Source organism: Diabrotica virgifera, chromosome 1, assembly GCF_917563875.1.
Source record: "Diabrotica virgifera virgifera chromosome 1, PGI_DIABVI_V3a".
Classification (NCBI taxonomy): Eukaryota; Metazoa; Arthropoda; class Insecta; order Coleoptera; family Chrysomelidae; genus Diabrotica; species Diabrotica virgifera.
The window spans coordinates 68,509,349-68,531,556 of NC_065443.1; the positions used below are offsets into that span (position 1 = coordinate 68,509,349).

At 33.4% G+C, this 22,208-nt stretch overlaps 1 protein-coding gene across 2 annotated transcripts in view; it reads left to right on the top strand.

Annotated features, from left to right (window-relative positions):
* The window catches only part of LOC114335365 (esterase E4), a 110,887-nt gene that overhangs the window by 79,303 nt on the left and 9,376 nt on the right, over positions 1–22,208 (top strand). The window contains exon 10 of one of the 2 annotated variants that reach the window (XM_028285594.2): positions 12,346–12,451. In XM_028285594.2, coding sequence (XP_028141395.2) covers positions 12,346–12,451 — 106 coding nt within the window. Of the gene's footprint in view, positions 1–12,345; positions 12,488–22,208 lie in introns of both variants that reach the window. The other variant, XM_028285593.2, reaches the window with a different exon arrangement.

The following is a 22,208-nucleotide window of genomic DNA, read 5'->3' on the forward strand; positions in this document are numbered from 1 at the left end:
CATTCGTCATTCTATTTTATTAGATGTAAGATTATTCACATTAAAAGATAGTGTCATCTACACTCCGCGAGACGACGTTACGTAGGTTGCTACCAGCTTGTACTCATGCGAGTATAATAAAACAACTTCAACAGTGAAACGACTATTAATCATTCCACCCCTCGGATAAGGGTTAACCACCCTTACCGGGAGAAGATAGCCCTAGTAATCCTGGACTATTATAATCTTACAAAACGTGTAAATTTAAAAACGTAACTGTTACTGTCACCGGTAAACGAAATAATTCATTAAAAGTAGTGTGCTATGGAAACAACAAAGAAACATTTTCCAGCTGTCAACGTATATTAGGTCTTTTCAACGCTTCTCATTTGTTTCGAGCCTCGTTCATATTTCGTATATTAATATTATACACGGATTATACGGCATATGACAGAGGCTCGAAACAAATGAGAAGCGTTGAAAAGCCCTATTACAAAGAAATAAAAACAACTATTTAGTGATGACATAAACGTTCAAATTTTTGCCCATCATTTTCGTTGCAAACATTTACTCTTTCAAGAGTAGATTGAACAGCAGTCTCAATTTCTGCTCTCGATATGCTTTGAATGGCGTTTAGTATTCTCTGGATAATGTATTCTAGAGTAGTGTATGAAGGGCAACAATTTGAATATTTAGGTCGTCACTAAGTAGTTCTTTTTGTTCTGTGTTATATTTAATTTTAATAGTATTGTTTCTCTTTATATTGTTGTTTTAATTAATTATATTTTTATACGTTGACATCTGGAAAATGTTATTTTGTTTTTTTTTTCCACAGCTCACTACTTTTCATTAACTTAGTTTATTGGTGATAGTAACAGTTATGTATAAAATTTACACGTTTCTCGAGATATCTTGAGATGGAAAAAAGGTATCGACATGCGGTTTTCGCTATTCTATTGCTAATTTTATCTAATTTTATAAAGTATGATTAAAAATGCATACTTGTATTTAATATTTTCCAAAGAAAACTAGATTTCTGAAAAAAATTAAATAACGCCTCCCAGCTGGCTTATTACTCATTAGGATGGTTCAAAATTATCACGCTTATATTGAAGAAAAAGATCTGTCTTCAACAAGACCCAGTTTTCAAAATTTGATTTAGCAGAACCGGAGTTACAGCCATTTTTTCATAACAAGGTTCCCACTCACCCCCACCTCTTATTTGCAAAGGTAGAGTTAAACTTGTTAAATCAAATATGCGCAGAATTTGATGAAGAATACAATAATCGGATTTCTAGTGCCCCGTCATTAGGAAAATTTTGTAAAATTTAGATTTTTTTATTTTTGATATTCAATTCCGCTCTCTAGCGGTGGACCCACAATTATGAAAATAATTTCCAGGCTTTTCCTGAGGCAACTTTTGTTATAAATTTTTTTATTTCAAAGCTCTACTATAAACGGTTCCTGAGATATGGCCGAGAGCCATTCTTATTGGGACACCCGGTACATACAGTGCGTCCATAAAGTAACGCATAAATTCATTATTTCATAAACTGGCGACATTAAGGAAAAATCACGAAACAGGTCGATTTTTATTTTTAAATTCCGATTTTTTGGCATATATATTATACCAGTGACGCAATCCATCTGGGCGTGATGACGTAATCGATGATTTTTTTAAATGAAAATAGGGGTCATGTGATAGCTCATTTGAAAGGGTATTCAATTCTGTATTCACTAATATAAACATTAACATAATTATTTATACGAGGTGTTCAAAAAATCATTTTTTTAATTAAAATAATTGAGACAAAAAGAAGAATGTATGTAATTTACTTAATTCAAAATACGTTTTACGGTTGTCAGAAAACAGGAATAAAATGTTTATTTGACAAAAATAAATATTGTTTTTCGCTTAAATTCAATGTTAAGGCTGCCACCCACCTGTCTCTTGGCAGTTTGAACATTTCGTTTAAGCGAAAATCAATGTTTATTTGTCAAGTAATTTTTTTTCTGTTTTCTGACAGTAGTAAAATATATTTTGAATTAAATAAATTACATATATTCTTCTTTTTGTCTCACTAATTTTAATTAAAAAATGAACGCCCTGTATAAATAATTATGTTAATGTTTATATTATTGGATAGAGAATTGAATACCCTTTCAAATGAGCTATCACATGACCCCTATTCTGATTTAAAAAAATCATCGATTACGTCATCACGCCCAGATGGATGACGTCACTAGTATAATATATATGCCAAAAAATCGTAATTTAAAAACAAGCATCGACCTGTTTCGGGATTTTTCCTTAAAGAAGCCGGTTTACGAAATAACGAATTTATGCGTTACTTTATGGACGCACTGTATATATGTGTTTGAAATTAAAAACATTTGAACTGCAAATATTTAAATTTATATTATTCTAAATTCTCGGAGGGGGCCATGGCCCTCATGGCCCCCTCCCTGGATCCGCCCTTGATCGTTAGTTATACTACACCCGAGATAGACAAAGGTGTTCACTATCTGGCATTCCTGTTACATGTTAGTCAGTTGAATAGTGTCGAATCAGTCGCCCACCACTATTTTTGTCTTAGCTTTATTGATTTTCAGACCAACTTTATTGCTTTCGTACTCAACTCTTCGCAGAAGATCAACCATTTCTTGCTCATTGCTGCTATAAGTGTAGTGTCATCAGCAAATCTTAAATTGGAGATTTTTCTACCAGCTACTATTACTCCACCGGCCCATCCTTCTAAAACCATCCTCAGCTTGAGCTTGAGCTCCCCTACTATAAAAACAACTGTTTTTTATATAAAAGCAGACTAAAAATCTATAAATTAAAGGAATGACGCAGAAAATCCCAAAAAATCGTTGATATAACTTAATTAACCTATGAAATGCCAATAGTGTCAAAATTTTATAAATGTCATTAGTGCCAAAATTTAATAACAGTGGAGTAAACTTGCCTGATCTCTTTAGATCAGCGGTATCGAAAGTGCGAATTGCCGTGATGGTTGCCAACCTTCTTAGAGGAGATGGTACATGAAGAAGAAGAAACTTGCCTGAGGTTGGACCAATTACAAACAAGCTTTACGGGGCGGGAAATTTGAATTACACCTCTTGGTTTAAAAATAGACTATATAGCTGTATACCAATAATCAAAAAATTTATTGAAAATCCTATATAAAAGGTGTATATTTATTAAAATCACAGAACGTTTTCGATCTAAAATGGTCATCATCAGTGCTGATACAGGTTAATTACATGCTGAGAAAAATCAAAAATACATGGATAAAAATCCTTTAAATGTTTTAAAATTATGTTAATAGTACATTATATACCGCGGGACTGAAGTAGTACATTTAATCCTGAAGATAAAGTTTATGGCCCGACCGCAGGGAGGGCCATAATTTACCTGAAGGATTAAATGTACTTCAGTCGCAAGGTATATACGATACTTTTCGTACTTCCGGTATGATTTTATTAATTATTTCAATAATTTCAATCAGTTTTTTCTCTCTTCAACTCATTTAATAAACTGTCTTTAAAATAAGTTACCATAGTAACATTGCGTTGTGACAGTTATAATTTAGAAACATTGTCATTACTAGTGTCATTGTAAAGAAACATTGTTATTGATAATTATTGGTATCATGAGTGAAGAAGGTGTATCTGATATTGATAAAAGAGCAGCCGAAGTAGGTGAAGAATTGTTACCACCGAAATCTAGAAAACTATACGAGCAGCAGTACGATGCTTTTAAAAAGTGGTGCCGCTTAAAAAATGTGAGACAACCTACTGAAAATGCGCTGTTAGTCTACTTCGATGATAAATCAAAAGCGGTTTGTGCCTCAACTCTCTGGGCACATTACTCAATGCTGAAATCGGTTATTGACATTAGAGAAGATATTGATATAAGTAAATTTCCAAAATTATTAGCTTTTTTGAAGAGAAGAAATGAGGGATTTAAGCCAAAGAAGTCAAGAATTCTCACGTCTGAGCAGGTAGATCAGTTCTTACGGGAGGCTCCGGATGATAAACATTTAATGCTTAAGGTAAATTTGGAAATTTGTTTATATTCAGAAATTTTAAGAAATCAATTTTTTTGTAGGTTGCACTTATTTTGGGCGTTGCGGGAGCTTGTCGTGGAAAAGAGTTGGTTGATTTAGAAATCGACGATGTGAGAGATTTGGGCGATTCCTTCCTAATTGCGATTAGAAACACCAAAAATAAAATTGACCGAAATTTTGTGATCAAAAATTCAGAAAACAGTGCCATCAGTTTTGTGGCGATATTTCGGAAATATGTGGCATTGCGAAAGACAGGGACAACTCATTCAAAATTTTTTGTTCAATACATCAACAAAGAATGTACTACGCGAGTAGTAGGAAAAAACATGTTTGGTACAATTCCACGGCAAATAGCAGCTTTCTTGAAATTAGAAAATGCGACGTCTTATACGGGACATTGTTTTAGACGCACATCTGCGTCTTTGTTAGCTGATTCGGGAGCAACAATAGACGTGCTGAAGAGACATGGAGGATGGAAATCCTCCAACGTGGCCGAGGGATATATTGAATCGTCTATTAAAAATAAACAAAAAATTTCAGATAAAATATTTGGTCAAGTCGCCGATTCGTCCACTATAGTTATGCCACAGTCCTCATTCTCGCTTCCTGTTTCCGCAGGATCTTCGAAACAAACACCAGTTCAATATGAAAAGGACCTATCTGTTACTCGTCAGTTACCTGCTGCATTAACCCAGGAAAGACTGGTCAATATGACGAACTGTCACAATATTAATTTGAATATTAACGTTAATTACCATTCTAATTAATTATATTTTTCAATAAAATATCCCTTAAATTCGTTTGTTTGTGATTTAATCGTTCCGGGAGTTTCGTCAATATTTAATCCCGGAGGGATTAAATGTGACACTTTAGTACCTGTCACAAGGGAGTGAAGTTGTCACTTTAGGCCCGGAAGTACGAAAAGTTACATTATTATTTATAATTCCAAGCAATGGATAAAATTGTTATAGATATGGGATTAGACATCACATGACTACCCAGACGACAAGTGTGTTGCTTGTCTGAAGAATATGTCCTACAACCATCCAACAAGAAATGTAACCGTCATCGTTCGTAATATTAGAACATATTTGTCAGACAAGCAACCCACGTATTGTATAGGGAGCCATGCGATGCTTAAGGCCATATCGATAACAATTATTATTTTATCCATCGCTTATTAATTTGTTTTGAAAATGCTATAAAATTGAAATTTTTTAGGAGGCGCTTGAACGTCTTTCTATTGGTCTAACGTCACGGACCACAACCGGGCTACGAGTCGAGTTAAAAACGCGATTAGAGTATTACGGGAATTGTATACAGGGTGAGTCATGAGGAACTGTACATACTCCTACCTCGTATAGAGGCTCCTATGGGGAATAACAAATGACCATTAAAAAGTGTCTGCTCCCATTGTTTAATAATATACAGGGCGAGTTTCGCATTTTGACTGAAATTTGTATTCGTCATAATTTTTGAACGGTCAGATCGATGTGTCTCTTATTTTGGTCAATTGTTACACTATTACCACCTAATCAACTGATTTATTCAAACAAGAAAAAATCAGGCCCGGATTTAAAAAATAAGTTCGTTTTGGTCTTAGAAAAAATTTCACCCTGTATACACTTTTTGAAAACTCTAGTATGATTTTTACAAATTAGACAAATAGGCAATTAAAATGGCATATTTATTTTTTTCCCCACACGATTACTTAATTTTTTATAAAAAAAATCAAATTTGACTATGAATAATTAAAAGTTTGGTAAAGTTAACCATAGATTTAAAAAAAAATAACTTTTATTACAAAAATGAATTTTTTTTAACAAATATTTAATTTATGTTATTACCCAATCAACTGATTTATTCAAACTAGAAAAAAATCAGGCCCGGATTTAAAAAATTAGTTTGTTTGGGTCTTAGAAAAAATTTCACCTTGTATACGTTTTTTGAAAACTCTAATATGAATTTTACAAATAAGACAAATAGGCAATTAAAATGGCTTATTTATTTTTTCCGCACACGATTACTTATTTTTTTATTAAAAAATCAAATTTGACTATGCATAAAAAGTTTGGCAAAGTTTTTGCATAGATTTAAAAAAATTAACTTTTTTTACAAAAATTAATTTACAAAAACAAAGTTTTTCTTAAAATTAAAAGTTTTACCATTTTTTTTTATAACTCGTCTAGATCTAAAACTTTTTATTCAAACTAGAAAAAAATCAGGCCCGGATTTAAAAAATTGGTTTGTTTGGGTCTTAGAAAAAATTTCACCTTGTATACGTTTTTTGAAAACTCTAATATGAATTTTACAAATAAAACAAATAGGCAATTAAAATGGCTTATTTATTTTTTCCGCACACGATTACTTATTTTTTTATTAAAAAATCAAATTTGACTATGCATAAAAAGTTTGGCAAAGTTTTTGCATAGATTTAAAAAAATTAACTTTTTTTACAAAAATTAATTTACAAAAACAAAGTTTTTCTTAAAATTAAAAGTTTTACCATTTTTTTTTTATATAACACGTCTAGATCTAAAACTTCCCATAACACTTCTTTTGGACTCTGTAGTTTAACATAGACGTGATCAAATTGATAAATTTTAAATTTTTCCACCTAATTTTTGCGATTTACAAGTTTGCAACTTTTAAAAGAAGAAGACTGAAAGTCTACAACAATTTTCATAGTCTTCACCATGGTAAGAGGCATGTGCTGTAAAAATTTCAGAAAAAAATATTAAAATGGAACAGAGTTGTAGCGAGTTAAACCGTGAGTTCATTTTTTTTTTTTTTCATTTTTAGGTTAAAATTCCGATCTTGACAAATTTGATTTGTTAATAAAAAATTAAGTAATCGTGCGGGGAAAAAATAAATATGCCATTTTAATTGCCTATTTGTCTTATTTGTAAAATTCATATTAGAGTTTTCAAAAAGCGTATACAGGGTGAAATTTTTTCTAAGATCAAAACGAACTAATTTTTTTAAATCCGGACCTGATTTTTTTCTAGTTATCTACTTATCTAAGGGCCGGTTGTTCGAACGCTAATCAACAATGATCATTATCAAATATTTAATTACTGTCACCAACTGTCAATCTCAATTTTGCTTGGGTTGCTGAAATCATAATTATTGATTACAATTATGAAATTACTTAATCAATTATGTTAATAATTGTTATGTTAATTGATTAACTAATCTCATAATTATAATCAATTATGTTTTCAGCAACCCAATAAAAGTTGACATTGACAGTTGGTGACAGTAATTAAATATTTGATAGTGATCATTGTTGATTAGCGTTCGAACAACCGGCCCTTAATCTACTTAAATCTACCAAACTTTTAATTCATAGTGAAATTTGATTTTTTTATAAAAAATTAAGTAATCGTGTGCGGAAAAAAAAATATGCCATTTTAATTGCCTATTTGTCTAATTTGTAAAATTCATATTAGAGTTTTCAAAAAGCGTATACAGGGTGAAATTTTTTCTAAGACACAAACGAACTAACTTTTTTAAAGCCGGACCTGATTTTTTTCTAGTTTGAATAAATTATGCCTGGTTGCACCAACAGATCTTAAGCTCCAGTTTAGCTAAGCTCTACTTATAGATAGGGCCTCCTTGAGTATCACTTACGTTGCACCATAATTTTAGATTCTTATCTTATTATCAATTATATCTATTATTATATTATGGTATTATTATTGTAATATATTATAATTATATTATATTAATTCTTATGATATTCTCGACTTAAGTTTAAGATCTGTTGGTGCAACCGGGCATTAGTTAATTAGGTGGTAATAGTGTAACGATTGGCCAAAATAAGAGACACATCGATCTGACCGTTCAAAAATTATGACGAATACAAATTTCTGTCAAAATGCGAAACTCGCCCTGTATATTATTAAACAATGGGAGCAGACACTTTTTAATGGTCATTTGTTAATCCCCATAGGAGCCTCTATACGAGGTAGGAGTATGTACAGTTCCTCATGACTCACCCTGTATAACATTTTAATCGTATTTAATTGGAAACTACCAGATATTGATTATTTGATTTAGTTTCAAAGTGAAATTTATAAATCTTTAGAAATTGCTTCTTTTAAAAAAAAGGCCGATGTCAGATATGCGTTTTGACCGGATGCGTTTCCGCCGCGCCGCATCCGGTGAAAACGCATAGTGTGACAGATCGGTCCGGTTGCGTTGGAAACGGATGCGTTTTGAGTCATCGGTACGCGCTTACAAACTGCACCAGACTAAACGCATAGTGTGACAGGTCGGTCCGGTTGCGTTGGCAACGGATGCGTTTTCACCGCATCCGGTTAAAACGCATAATGTGGCATCGGCCTAAGTGCTTAAAACGCATAAGTAGATACTATCATTGTATAACTAGACAATGTGTAGTTAAACAATGCTTTTACTCAAGAGGGTTTTCAAGAGAAAGTGATTAGGCTATTCTTAGGATTGTATAGTACATTTTAATCGTCTATAATTGAAATGATAAGGGTAAGTTTGATTTAAATGGACCAACTTGGGGATTAAAAATACAAGATCTTAAATATTTACTAATTAATGGAACATATTTTGCAAATATTCTCGAAGCATTGCTTTCGCTTGTACCGATATCATCTCCAAGAGACATAAATGTGTCTCCTGTTCTTTTTTAGAGTTAAAAATAGATGCATTGGTTGTGTTTTACAATATTTTTCCATTAAAACGTATACAATCTAGATCTGTATTGTAACTTCATCACTGTACACGTACACTTCAAAGAAAACATTTTAAATTGTTTTACTTCCTCTTCTTTCGCATCTTCATCAGAAGATAAAGAATCACTTTCATTGTACCAATAGTCATCGCTACCACTATATTCACTATTATATTCAAATATAGAACATCCTGATTCACTTTTTGTATCTTCAAATAATGTTTGCAAGTATTTTATAGGTGAAGTTCCTGCGTCCTCATTATCCGACTGTAACACTGCTTTGAAATTTACACTGAATACTTTTACTTCTGATTTTAATGCCAGTCTGTGTTGATGATGATTCAGTTTTTGAGGTAAAGCTGGTTGGTTTAATTCAGGTCCTGGTTGAATTCAGTTTGTGAAACGAGGATCACACTGTCTCTTATCATTATAGTCCTCTATAGCAGACTTAGTTGTAGAAGCGGCATCTTCAAGAAGCTGTCGTTTAACCCTTTTAAGGGCTGCTTCCCTCATGGGCTGAGAAAAAGTTCGTTTTCTGTCTAGTTAACAATCACATATGTATAGGACAACACCTGACTTAATAATTTTGGGACCACCCATAACCTTGAATTTATATGGTTATCATGTCTTGTTCCAACTGCAACAAATAAACAAGTTTAAGTAGGCACATTTCATGAAACGACAACTACCTAATATTTTTTCTTGAAATAGAAAATGTCTTATTTATTAGGTACCTAATTAGATAAATACTCACATCGAAATGATTCTCACAGACATAAAGACCTTTGTTACTTTGTGAAATATCCTTTTTATCTCGTCTGTATGCCTTTAGCCATTTCAATCGACGTTTTGGTTCCACTGGTAGAGTAAAAAAATATTTGTTGGATGTTCTGACAGTTGTGCTTTGCCATTCCGGCACTATATAGTACTTGTATTGCGCAGACTTTTTTTTTCACTTTGATAAAGCGTATTATACACTAAATGCACTAAATACAATAATCTAAACACCGAGGAAACAAGACAGTTGTTCGACAGGCACAACTAACAATGGCAAAATGCATTCAATGCAATAGCTCACCGAACGGGCGAACGAGAACACACTGGTTGATGACGTCAGACCCCAGCTCGCGTTTTTGTTTGAAGTTGTTTGAAACGGAAATTTTAGGCGCGGAACTATTTATCAGTTGTTGTACGTACACTATTCATTGTTAAGACGTAATATTTTAAATATAACATTTTTAAACATAAATTAACAATTTTATGCCAAAATGTTCCCTATTATAAATAATAAGGTAACTTAAGAATACTTTTAAAAGGTAAGGGTAAGGTACATATCTAGTAGAGAGAAGCAGGCCTAGGCCTCTCCGATAATGAATCCAATAAGAGTCGAAAATCGTCGATTCAGAGTGCTGGACTGCGCTCCCTATTCTAAGTGAAAAATAAGATTGTTTTGCCTTCGCATTGCAACTGAATAAAAAACAAGCTGGAAACGCGAGCATTATCATAACGAAAATTTTGTATATTTACGTATTTTAATTCATAATATGGAAAACTGCTATTGTGAAAAGTAGTTTAGAATTAATAATTATGTTTTAGTGTGCAATTATACCCATACTGAAAGAGGAAGTCAATAGAAAGAAAATACCAAGATTAGTAAGTCAATAATATCGAGCTAGTACATATTTTATATTTTAGTATTACTTATATATCTAGTATTATTAATATTATTTATAATTTAAACATGTTACAAGTCAGAATTTGGTATTATTTTTTGAGAGTAAATTAATGTAAAACTAAATACTTACGATGTCGGGATAGTATCACAGGTTTTTCCTGGTTTTCCCTTGTGATTTACTATGAAGTCTCTAACGCGAGAATTTTACTGTCGTTGCATTTGGTTGTCTTTTTAAAGACAGATCACATGCTATAATTTTTTATGACGGATATTCTTGAGTTGGGGTTGATTTCATGTAATCGAATGAACTATCTTTCAGTAAGTCGTCCCAGGAACGCAACTCATAAATATTGGCAATATCATTTTAAAGTCTTCTACTTTAAAATGTATAATATATGTCTGAATTGCCAATATAAATGAGTGAGATTAAATAAATTATTAGAAGAATTTTTTTGTTTAGCAACAACTCTTTTGTTTATTTTAGTAATATTTTGTATTTTGACAACGGCACCCGATTTGGGCGTCGAAACGTTAATAAAATTATTTTTTTCATTTTAATTGTGGCTTATTTCCCATATAAATAATTAATCATAAAAATGCCACAAGGAAATAGCTTCAGAACAATATATCATTCTAATTTAAATGTTATGAACTATAAAGGTAGTTTACTCTTGATCTTCATATTTTTTATATACCTCGTATAAAATTAATAAAATTTTATATATGATGGTTGCATCATAAATCTTAGAACATGAAGAGCTTTTTATGAAGAACAACTTTTCTTCGTCAAATTAAAAATAAAAGAGTTATAAATGAAAATGTTGTTGGTATCCATAATTTGAGAAAAATCTTCAAATATTTTTTTCCATTAGAAGGATGTAATTGCACATATAAGACCATACATAATTTTTTATGCCAAACAATATCATTTCATATACTGTCGGTTCGCTAAACTCAGACACAACTGGCTAGTGATTTTAGTCAATAATTTTGCCAATTTGGCAAAAAAAAATGATTACTGATTAGTTAATAATTACTAAATAATTAGTAATTTTGCCAATTTTGGCAAAATTCTCAAAAAACAAAAAAATTACCTACTAAAATCACTAGCCAGTTGTGTCGAGTTTAGCGAACTGACTATATTTTAATTTCATAGCAAATGGAACAGTCCATTTATTATAAAGGGGAGGCCGTATACTGATATAAACCTTTTTAAAGCTGTTAATAAATTATTGCTTTTAAAATACACTCAAATTGTATTTTTGAACATCTTATTTATTTTATATAATAATTAAATTCACTATCAAATGTCATTGATGTTTTATTAATAGTTAATTTAAAATTTAGTTTGACATTCACGAAGTGTCAAACCGAGATTAAAAAAACTAGCCTACTTAATACCAACGATTTCAGCTGGACGTGTAGTGTGTCGGCAGGAAATAAAACGATTGTGACGTCACGTTTTAGACTTTATGGTCGATTATCTCGAAGACGGTTAGAAATATCGAAATGCCGTTTTCAGATTTGGATTCAGAAGAAAAAAATACATAAGAATCCATCGATAAATCTGATCTGAGTATTGCAGGAGCGGCAACGCAATAACACACACACTTTTGCGAATTTATAAACGAAATGTTTTCGTTGAAAATGTTATACATTTTTATTTTATATTATACTTTTAAAACATTTATAGGGTTTTTGCCCACGTATTTTTGGTGGCTCAGCATGTGATTAACCTGTATCAGTACTGGTGATGATCTTTTAGATCGAAAACGTTCTGTGATTTTAATGTAGCCCTTTAAAAGATTTTAGTAAATATATAACTCTTATAAAGGATTTTCAATAAATTTCTTTTAAAAATAAATATGCTTTGTTTATATTATGTTTTTTATTTTTTTTTGTATTTCAAGGACTTGGAAATTGCGCTCACGGTGACGAACTACCCTTGCTGTATGATTTTAATTCAATTAGACCAGTCGAACCTCCCAACAGTTTGGACATATTAGTAAGAAAACGGTTGGTAAAGTTATGGGTCAATTTTATTAAATACGGGTAAGAATCTAAGAAAAATTACAATCAATAAGTTAGTTGCAAAAATTAAAGTTATTGAAAATTTGTAATCTAAATTTCATATTGGGTAAGAACTACAGCCTATAAAAATTGGCTCTCCTTGGTATTCTGCAAACTATTCTTTCAAAAACAGTACAGGTGAGTTAAAACTAGAAAATCATGTACGGATGATAAGTAAAAGCATTCTTATTCTTCTTCTGGTGCACTCCATTACTGGACTAGAGACCTGCGATCTCTGCATCAAAACTTACCCATACTGCGCCTCCATTTGTTCAATATTCATATTTGTTTATGTAATTACTCTGTCATGGCATTACTCTTCTGCCTACCTCCATGCCAGCTTTTGTCCTTTCTTCGATTATTCGTCTTAGGAAGTTATATTATTTGCCATTCATCATTATGTGGTATAGGTACGAGATCTTTCTTTTTTTAATCGTTATTATTAATTCTAACTCTCTGTTTATGTTGTTAGTTATGTTTGATTAATCATATGTTGTGTTCATGGTATTCTGAGCATTCTATAAAAGATTGTAACCTAATATATACTAGATTGTCAATAATTTCAATGTCCGCGCCGTACCTCCATACGGAAAAACAGACCAAACATGGTATTTAATAACTATGGCATTTAAGACATAACTCGGAGGCATAAGACTATAGTGCCGGCGCAAATTGATCCTAAGCGAACACAACCCGGCACCGGCGGGGTGCGTAGAGAGTTCTGCGCATCCTACATCAGTGAATACAGTGCCAGGTCTACACATGCGAACGTTTGTCATCGAAACACAGTTTTCTGGTGTCGTGGGACGCGTGACTCAATTCTCAGATGTGGTTTTGGTTTCGAGATGGACGTAGAGAAGCTAATAGAACTCGTTCGGAATTACCAGTCTGATTTTTGCATGAGAGTTTAATGAAAGGGTAACAAATCAATTGGAAGTTCTGTCCGACAAAATACATGGGACGTTTTCGTAGTATGACGTTCCAAATTTTTAACCTGTTCCACAATTAAAACTTCCCCTGTTTCAGTGTTCCCGTACATCAAAGTTTGTCTGTCGAGACACCGTTAAGCTATTAACAAATTTTCAGCTTGCTATTAATCAACTTTTTGTTGGTACGCGGGATCCAGGCCTAGAAATACAATGTCACAAATGATGGCGTAATCCCTTTTCTGTAGGTATAAAAATTTTGTAAATATCATTCATTTCTTAAATCTATACATTATCATTAAAAATGATTCATTACTAAAAACAGTTAAGCACATCTGTGAATATCGCATATCCTCAAAGGACCGGCCCTGGCAAGGTATGGTGAAGTTGTACTGATATTGTACTCCTAGTTTTTACTAAAAACAAGTGGTATTATTAAATAGTTTTTTAAAATTAAAGTGTTTATCTACTAGATACTACTACGTAAGTTATCTATACGTAATTATTACTTTATTATTGTGAAAAGAAAACGTCAAATAATAAATATACACCAACGTTCAATCATTTTGTGAGGTTAGCTAGCATGCGGTTGGTTTGTCACTTACCAGAGCCGGACTGAAGCTTTCGCCACCGCAGCTAAAATGACTTCACACAATGTAAACACACCTTCCGATCTAACCAGTCCAGTAAATCAACGTTCGAATATCACAAACAGTTATGCATCAGCCGCTTCAAACTCTTTTCCGAGTAAGACCCAAGCAATTGTATTTAGTTGTATCGATAATGCTAAACTGCAGGATTATTTAATTCCGTTGGGCACAATAATCAACCCAAAAAATATTATTTTTTCATCTAGATTATCTCATAATAGAATCTGCATGTATTTGGCAAACAAAACCGTAGTAGATAATTTCATGCAACAACATGGCTCTATAGAAGTACTCGGCGAAATTGTAACAGCACGGAGACTTGTCTCTCCAGCAGAAAGACTAGTCTTGTCTGGTGTCTGCCCGTCAATTCCTCATCAAGTATTAGTTGAAGAATTACAGAATATCGGTTTAAAGCTTATTTCCCCAATAACATTTCTGAAAATCAGCTCAACTCTTCCCGAATATAGTCACATATTGAGCTTTCGGAGGCAAGTTTATGTAAGCCCTATAACATCACCAATTCCAGATTCTATTCTAATAAATTTCGACCAAACACCTTACCGCATATTTTTGTCACAAGGTACACTCACCTGCTTTATTTGCAAAAATACAGGACACATATCATCCCAATGCAATAACAGTTCAGTAACGGAATCAACTCATATTGATTCAAACAATGAAGTACCAAATCAAACAGACCCAACAAGTATATTACACAAGTTACCAAACACTCAGCAGTCATCAAGTTATGCATTATCAAATCCGAGCATATCACCTACACCTACAAATCTCCATGACCAAGAAATTACTAACACTCCTACTCATAGCAACACTTTCAGTCATCCACATTCAGCGGCAATACCGTTTTCACAAACTCCTAAAGCAATATCCTCCAATCTATCAGCACCTCTTCCATTAGATACAACTGCAGAAAACTCCAATAAAACTGATACATCACCACAATTTTCCGAAACAACCATTTCAAACAATCTTACAATCAAAACTTCAAGCTCGACTTCTGTCATTACCAATGAGTCTGCTCCAGTACTTCCAAAGGTAATAAAGCCACAACATCCAAGTGAAAACTCTAATAGCACTTGCGAAAATGCAAGTTCTTCCATAAAACGCAGTATTGGTGAGATCGATACTCCTCCTTCAGACTCAGCAATTTCATCACAAAATCTGTTTGCAAAACCCAAATCTTCTAAACCAAAAAAACCGCGCTCATCTAAAGTCCCATCTACACGGGAAACTCTTGAACATTTTATTGATAATCGTACCCCACCATTCGTTTTAAATTACCACCAATTGTCCTTACTGATTGATAATGTCCAAGGCTCCCCCGACACTATTAGCGTCGTTAAAGAATTTACAACTGATATGCCTGGTTTACTCTATCTTTTACAAAGCAGCTATCAATATGCAAATGATAGATCTACAAAAACTAAGTTTACAAAACTTCAAAAGAAACTTAATAAACATTTAGGGAAAGAGATTTCTGACTTAGACAGTGACTCTTCTGTAGATAATTGCTCAGTATCATCTAACTCCGAATCTGTTAACAACATTCAACTCGATACTTCAATGGAACATTGATGGATTTTTCCATCGTCTCCCTATGCTACAGCTTCTTTTATCTGAATATTCTCCAGATATTATTTGTCTACAGGAGACAAACTTAAAGGCCAATCAGTTGTACAATTCAAAACATTTCACTTGTTTCCGCAAAGACCGTACAGATGCAAGTCGTGCAAGCGGTGGTGTAGCGATACTAGTAAACAAATCCATCGAGGCGGTACAAATTCCAATAGTCAGTGATTTGGAGGCCGTTGCTATCAGAATCACATCTACCAGTTTAGTATCTATTTGCAATGTTTACCTTTCTTGCGACATACAAGTAAGTTCTGATAGCCTTTGCAGGTTATTAGAGCAACTGCCACGTCCTCGTATAATTCTAGGCGACTTTAATGCTCACAACATAATTTGGGGTTCAGATCACACATCTGCCAGAGGTTCAAGTATTGCCGATATCTTAGATCAACTTAATATAAATTTTCTTAATGATGGTAGCCCTACAAGGTTCAATATTTCAACAGGGTATTCCTCATGCATCGATTTAACTCTTTGCGACCCAAATTTAGCTCATTGTTTCAGTTGGGATGCTCAAACCTATACATATGGTAGTGACCACTTTCCAATCCTAATTAGAAACCATAATTATCCCTCATCAGGTCCCATATTCATATCTAAGTGGAGAATAAAAAATGCAAATTGGCAAAAATTCTCCGAATATATCGATAATAATATTTCCAGTTTGGATATAACAGACGATGTGAACTCGAATGTAGAGCAGTTTAATCAACTTATCTTAAGCGCCGCCCACAAATTTATTGGTAAATCTAAATCTGTTAAAGGCCGATGTCCTGTACCATGGTGGAATGACAGTTGTGCTACAGCAATCCGTGAAAGTAAATCAGCCCTAAACCGATACAAAAAACATAAAACACCCGAAAATAAATTAAAATTCAAAATGCTAAAAGTAAGGGCACAGCTAACTGTCAAAACTGCTAAACGATCTTCATGGAACAAATACACATCGGAAATTAATAGCAATACCCCCCTCTCTGATGTCTGGAACAAAGTTAGGAAAATATCTGGTTTACACACTTCATATAACTTCACGGGGCTAAAAGAAAATAATAATTTCATAACATCGAGCAGCGATATTGCAAACATTTTTGGAAGAATCTATCAAGGCCACTCATCGAATCAACAGTATACCGCCAATTTTCTCAAAGCCAAAGAATTCGCCGAACAAAATCCCATTTATCCGTTTGAAGCACAAAATAATTCATTAAACCATCCCATCTCTCTTCAAGAGATAAACTCATCTATTCTTAACTTGAAGGACTCTAGTCCTGGGCCTGATGATATTCCTTCAGCATTTCTGAAACATCTCCCTGCTTCAGCCATAACGTATCTCTTAAACATATTCAACAGAATTTGGCTTCACCACCAATGGCCAGCTATTTGGTCAAATGCAATAGTCATTCCTCTCCTAAAAACTAATAAACCTAAATATGACCCAGAATCATATCGACCCATATCTCTGACATCAACAATCTGCAAATTACTAGAAAATATTGTTAACTCCAGGCTCTCATGGGTTTTAGAAAATTCTAATTTCTTAATCTCCGAGCAAAATGGCTTTAGAAAAGATCGGTCAACCACAGACAACATTTTAGACTTGGAAAGTGAAATACATGAAGCTCTTGCTACAAACCAAAAATGTGTTGCTATATTTTTTGATTTAGAACGTGCATTTAATAAAGCTTGGAAGTACAACATTTTGAGACAACTTCATAAATGGAATATTCAAGGTCACTGCCTTGCTTTCATCCAAAACTTTTTAAATAACAGATCTTTTCAAGTAAAAATAAATAATATCTTTTCAAATATTTATAGTTTGGAAAATGGTACACCCCAAGGATCCATACTCAGTCCAACACTATTTCTGGTAGCAATAAATGACATCATCAAAAACATTCAAGCACCCTTACAGGCTCGTTTATACGCTGATGACCTAGTGGTATCTATTAAAGGTAAAAATATTTCCTCAATGTCGTCAATTCTTCAAAACTTTTTAGATACTCTCGAAAATTGGTCCAACTTTACAGGTTTTCAATTTTCAATAGAAAAATCAATAGGAGTTGTATTCTCTTCAAGCCCCTTGCCACAACCTCCTAACCTAAGAATGTATGAGAAACAGCTGGAGTTTAGAGATCACCACAAATTCTTGGGTTTAATCTTCGATTCAAAGTTAACATGGAAAAATCACATCTCACAACTCATCCTTTCCTGTAATAAAAGATTAAATGTATTAAGATCTCTCTGTAATAAAAACTGGGGCTCAGACCAATCCACTCTACTCCTCCTGTATAAATCTTTAATACGTTCTAAGCTAGATTATGGAGCAATTGCCTATTCCACTGCTAATCAATCTCTACTGAAATCATTAGATATTATTCATAATAAAAGTCTTAGATTAATCCTAGGGGCTTTCCCAACTACGCCTGTATCCAGCATTTATGCTCTTTTAGGAGAACCATCGCTACATCACCGCCGCATGTACCTCGCTCTATCACATGCAGCCTCAGTTGCTTGCAATATTTCAAAGCCAATATATCAAAACACTTTTACAAACAAATATGTAAACATATTCCAAGATATTCGCTATACTAAAAAACCATATTACGAAAGAATTAAATCCATACTTCAAAACCTAAACATTAATTTTCCGGAGGTTTTCTCCTCGGATATTAAATACCCCGAGCCTTGGCTGATCGATTTACCAACCTGTGATGCATCTCTGGAGTATTTCGATAAATCTAATACACACCATTCTCTGATTCGTTCCAAGTTCGAGGACCTCATAAATAAGTACCCCGACTACCATAAAATCTACACAGATGCGTCTAAGTTCGAAGACGGTGTGGGGGCATCAATCGTTTCTTCAGAAAACAATCTTCTTTTTCGTTTACCCCCAGCATGTAGCACATTTTCAGCTGAACTCTACGCCATATACCGTGCTGTGAAACTTCTTAACGAGCTTACACTCACCAAAGCCCTGATCATAACAGATTCCCTTAGCTCTCTAAACTCATTAAAACACATTTTTCCGAAACATCCTTTTGAAAAGTTGCTAAAATACCAGCTTTCCCAAGCTCATGAACATGGAAGAAGCGTTCAATTTGTATGGGTTCCCTCACACGTCGGAATAACAGGAAATGAAGAAGCTGACAGGACTGCACGAGAGGCAATTTTAAGTGATTTTTCGGAGCCGATAGACAAGTGTGTTTCCAGTGACTTAAAAGCTTATTTTAAAAATAAAGTATTGTGTTTGTGGCGAAATGAGTGGTCTCAATCTAATTCTAAGTTAAATAAAATAAAAAATAATGTGTCTCAGTGGTTTCCATCGTCGCGCAATAGACGAGAACAAATTGCGGTTGCGCGTTTACGTCTAGGACATACCAGGTTAACGCACTCTTACCTTTTCACAAAGAGTAATCCACCTATATGCGATCAGTGTAATGTCCGATTAACAGTCGAACACTTTTTAATAGTTTGTAGTAAATATGACCAAGAAAGGCAGCGCTACAAGATCCCAAACGCTCTACCACAGGCTCTAGGTCAAAACTATTCCTGCGACAATATAGTTAATTATCTAAAATCCATAAACATTCTGTACAACCTGTAGTTGTTTACTTTTGTTATTTATATTTTGTTCCGTCGCTAATAACCTTTTGGTGGATGCGACTTCTTTTTCTAATAAAAAATAAAAAAAAAAAAAAAAAGCATATCCTCAAATAAAATGTGTCATCATACCGGGCTTGTTCATGCTTAAAAACAAAATATGTAGACGAGATATAAATATATGTAATAGGTAAGCAGTTTTTGCAACGAAAATCAAATCACAATCAGTGTTGTTTATAATAATAGTATCGGCATCGGCTGATAAAATAATTAGTTTTTAGCAAAGTTCGCACCTTTCGGGACACTGACGTACATAAAAGCAAATTTGTTAATTGTTGAGAAAACGTAGGCATTTAAAGTTTTAAAAGGTACAAATGAGATGCAAATTACAAGAGGAAGTAGAAATCTATTGTCCACAGTCCTAGTTATTAGGATTTTACGATTAGAATTTTTCTTAAACATCTCCTCAAAGTTTTCTTTTCTTTATTCATTCTTCTCAAGACCTCGACGTTTGTGACTCTCTCCGTCCATGATATTCTCAAGATTCTGCGATACATCCACAGTTCAAATGCCTCTAATTTTTAGGTATCAATCTTTTTCAGCGTCCTTGACTCCATTCCGTAGAACAGCACAGAAAGTACGTAACATCTCATCAGGCGAAGTTTCATTTCAAGGCTCAAATCTTCCACAGAACACTCTCTTCATTTTAGTGAATATGGATCTTGCCTTTTCTATTCTTATTTTGATTTCTGCTGAGCTATCGTTGTCTTCATTTATAAAAGTGCCTAAATATTTGTATTTGCTAACTCGATCGATAATTTCATTGTGTAAATATAAATTTTGGACATTTCGTGTTGATTTCGATATTACCATAAATTTAGTTTTTTTATGTTCAAAGATAGTCCATATTCTTCGCTGCAGTCGCTGCTATCTTATTCACCAATGTCTGTAGCTCTTCAAGTGTTTCTATCAGAACGGTGTCGTCGGCAAATCTCAGATTGTTTAATTTAACACCATTTATTTTAATACCTATGGATTGCTCAGAGAGTGTTCTATTCATTACGTCTTCGAAATAGAGATTAAACAGGGTTGGTGACAGTATACACCCTTGTCTCACACCTCGCTTTATTTCAATTTCTTCAGTGGTATTATTCTCTACTCTCACTACTGCTTTCTGATTATAGTACATATTTGCTATTAGTCGGATATCTCGTTTATCTAAATTCTTTTCTACCAGGAGTCTGATTAGATGATCATGCCGCACTTTATCAAAGGCCTTGTTATAATCTATGAAACACATCAGATACAGGTACATCAGTATTTTGTAATCAGTATTTTGTACTCAGTATCTACCACTGAGACCCGGTATCAAAAGTAACCGTTACACGTCCGCACTGATTTTGCCCGTCCCTCTATTCGTTGCAGAGACAGCCAACGGTTGGGTTTTGTTGTGAACAATATGCGGTGCGCTAGAAAAATAACTACACAGGTCACCCGTCCCGCCGGTGCCAGGTTGTGCTCGCTTAGGTTCAATTTGCGCCGGCACTAAGTGTCCGGCTGCGCATAATTTGCTTCGGTTTAGTATACTGGTTTCTAATCCCAGTCTACTCAATTTTTGTTTTTATTTCTTTACCTGGATTTCACTTGTCATTTAATGCTACTTTTAAAAAAACTTAAATAAACTTAAATAACTTAAATAAACTTAAATAAACTTAAATAAACTTAAATAAACTTAAATAAACTTAAATAAACTTAAATAAACTTAAATAAACTTAAATAAACTTAAATAAACTTAAATAAACTTAAATAAACTTAAATAAACTTAAATAAACTTAAATAAACTTAAGTAAACTTGTGAACTTGTTCTTTTTGGACGTAATATGGTTGGTTCAAGGGTGGTTTTGAGATGGTGGTGAAGTACCCACATCTTCACTCTATCTAAATATTGTAACGACCTGATTGCTAATATCCAAGCTACTCTACCATATAAGTAAGACACTATATAACATTTCACCATACCTTAAGAAGGTTTTAATAAATACATTATTTAAATTACCTAAAATGTCCTAAAAGAAAACTTTATACCTGGAAATCACCGGCGGCTTCGGAAGATCACATTGTAAGAAACCAGATAGAAAACATTTTAATCAAATCCAGAAGTCTGTGAGAACATACCCTGGAGCTGACATAAATTCAGATCATAATCAATTAGTAGACGTAATGAAGATAAAATTGAAGAAGATCCAAAAACAAATAAATATACCACGATTTGATGTCCCAAAGATAAAAGAAGAACCTATACGTCAAAGTTTAAAACAAGAAATAAATAACAACTTAAAGAAAATGAAACAAGACGTGATACAAACAACAGATGTTAATAACAAATAGAACACGATACAAGAAACGTTTGTAGAGGCAGAAAACAAGATAATATAGACAAAAATAAGAAAAAAACAGAGATGGATGACTTCAGAAATCCTAGAGCTAATGGAGGAAAGAAGAAAACATAAAGGCAGGAGTAAGGCAAAACATAAGGAAATACAGAGATTAATAGGAAAGAAAATAAAAGAGGCCAAATCCACCTGGCTGGCAAATCAATGCAGTGAAATAGAAGAATATTCTAAAAAGCGTGATAGCTTTAACATGCATAAGAAAATAAAGCATATCACAAATACACAGCGAAAATAGAAAGATGGCTTTCTTAAAGACATAAATGGAAAAATTATTATAGAAGTCAAAGACAAATTAAAAAAGTGGAAGACATACATACCAGACCTGTTTGAGGATAATAGACAAGAACCGGAAGAAATCGACAGCGAAACGGGACCAGAGATCATAATGGAGGAAATCGAACAAGCAATACGAAACGCAAAA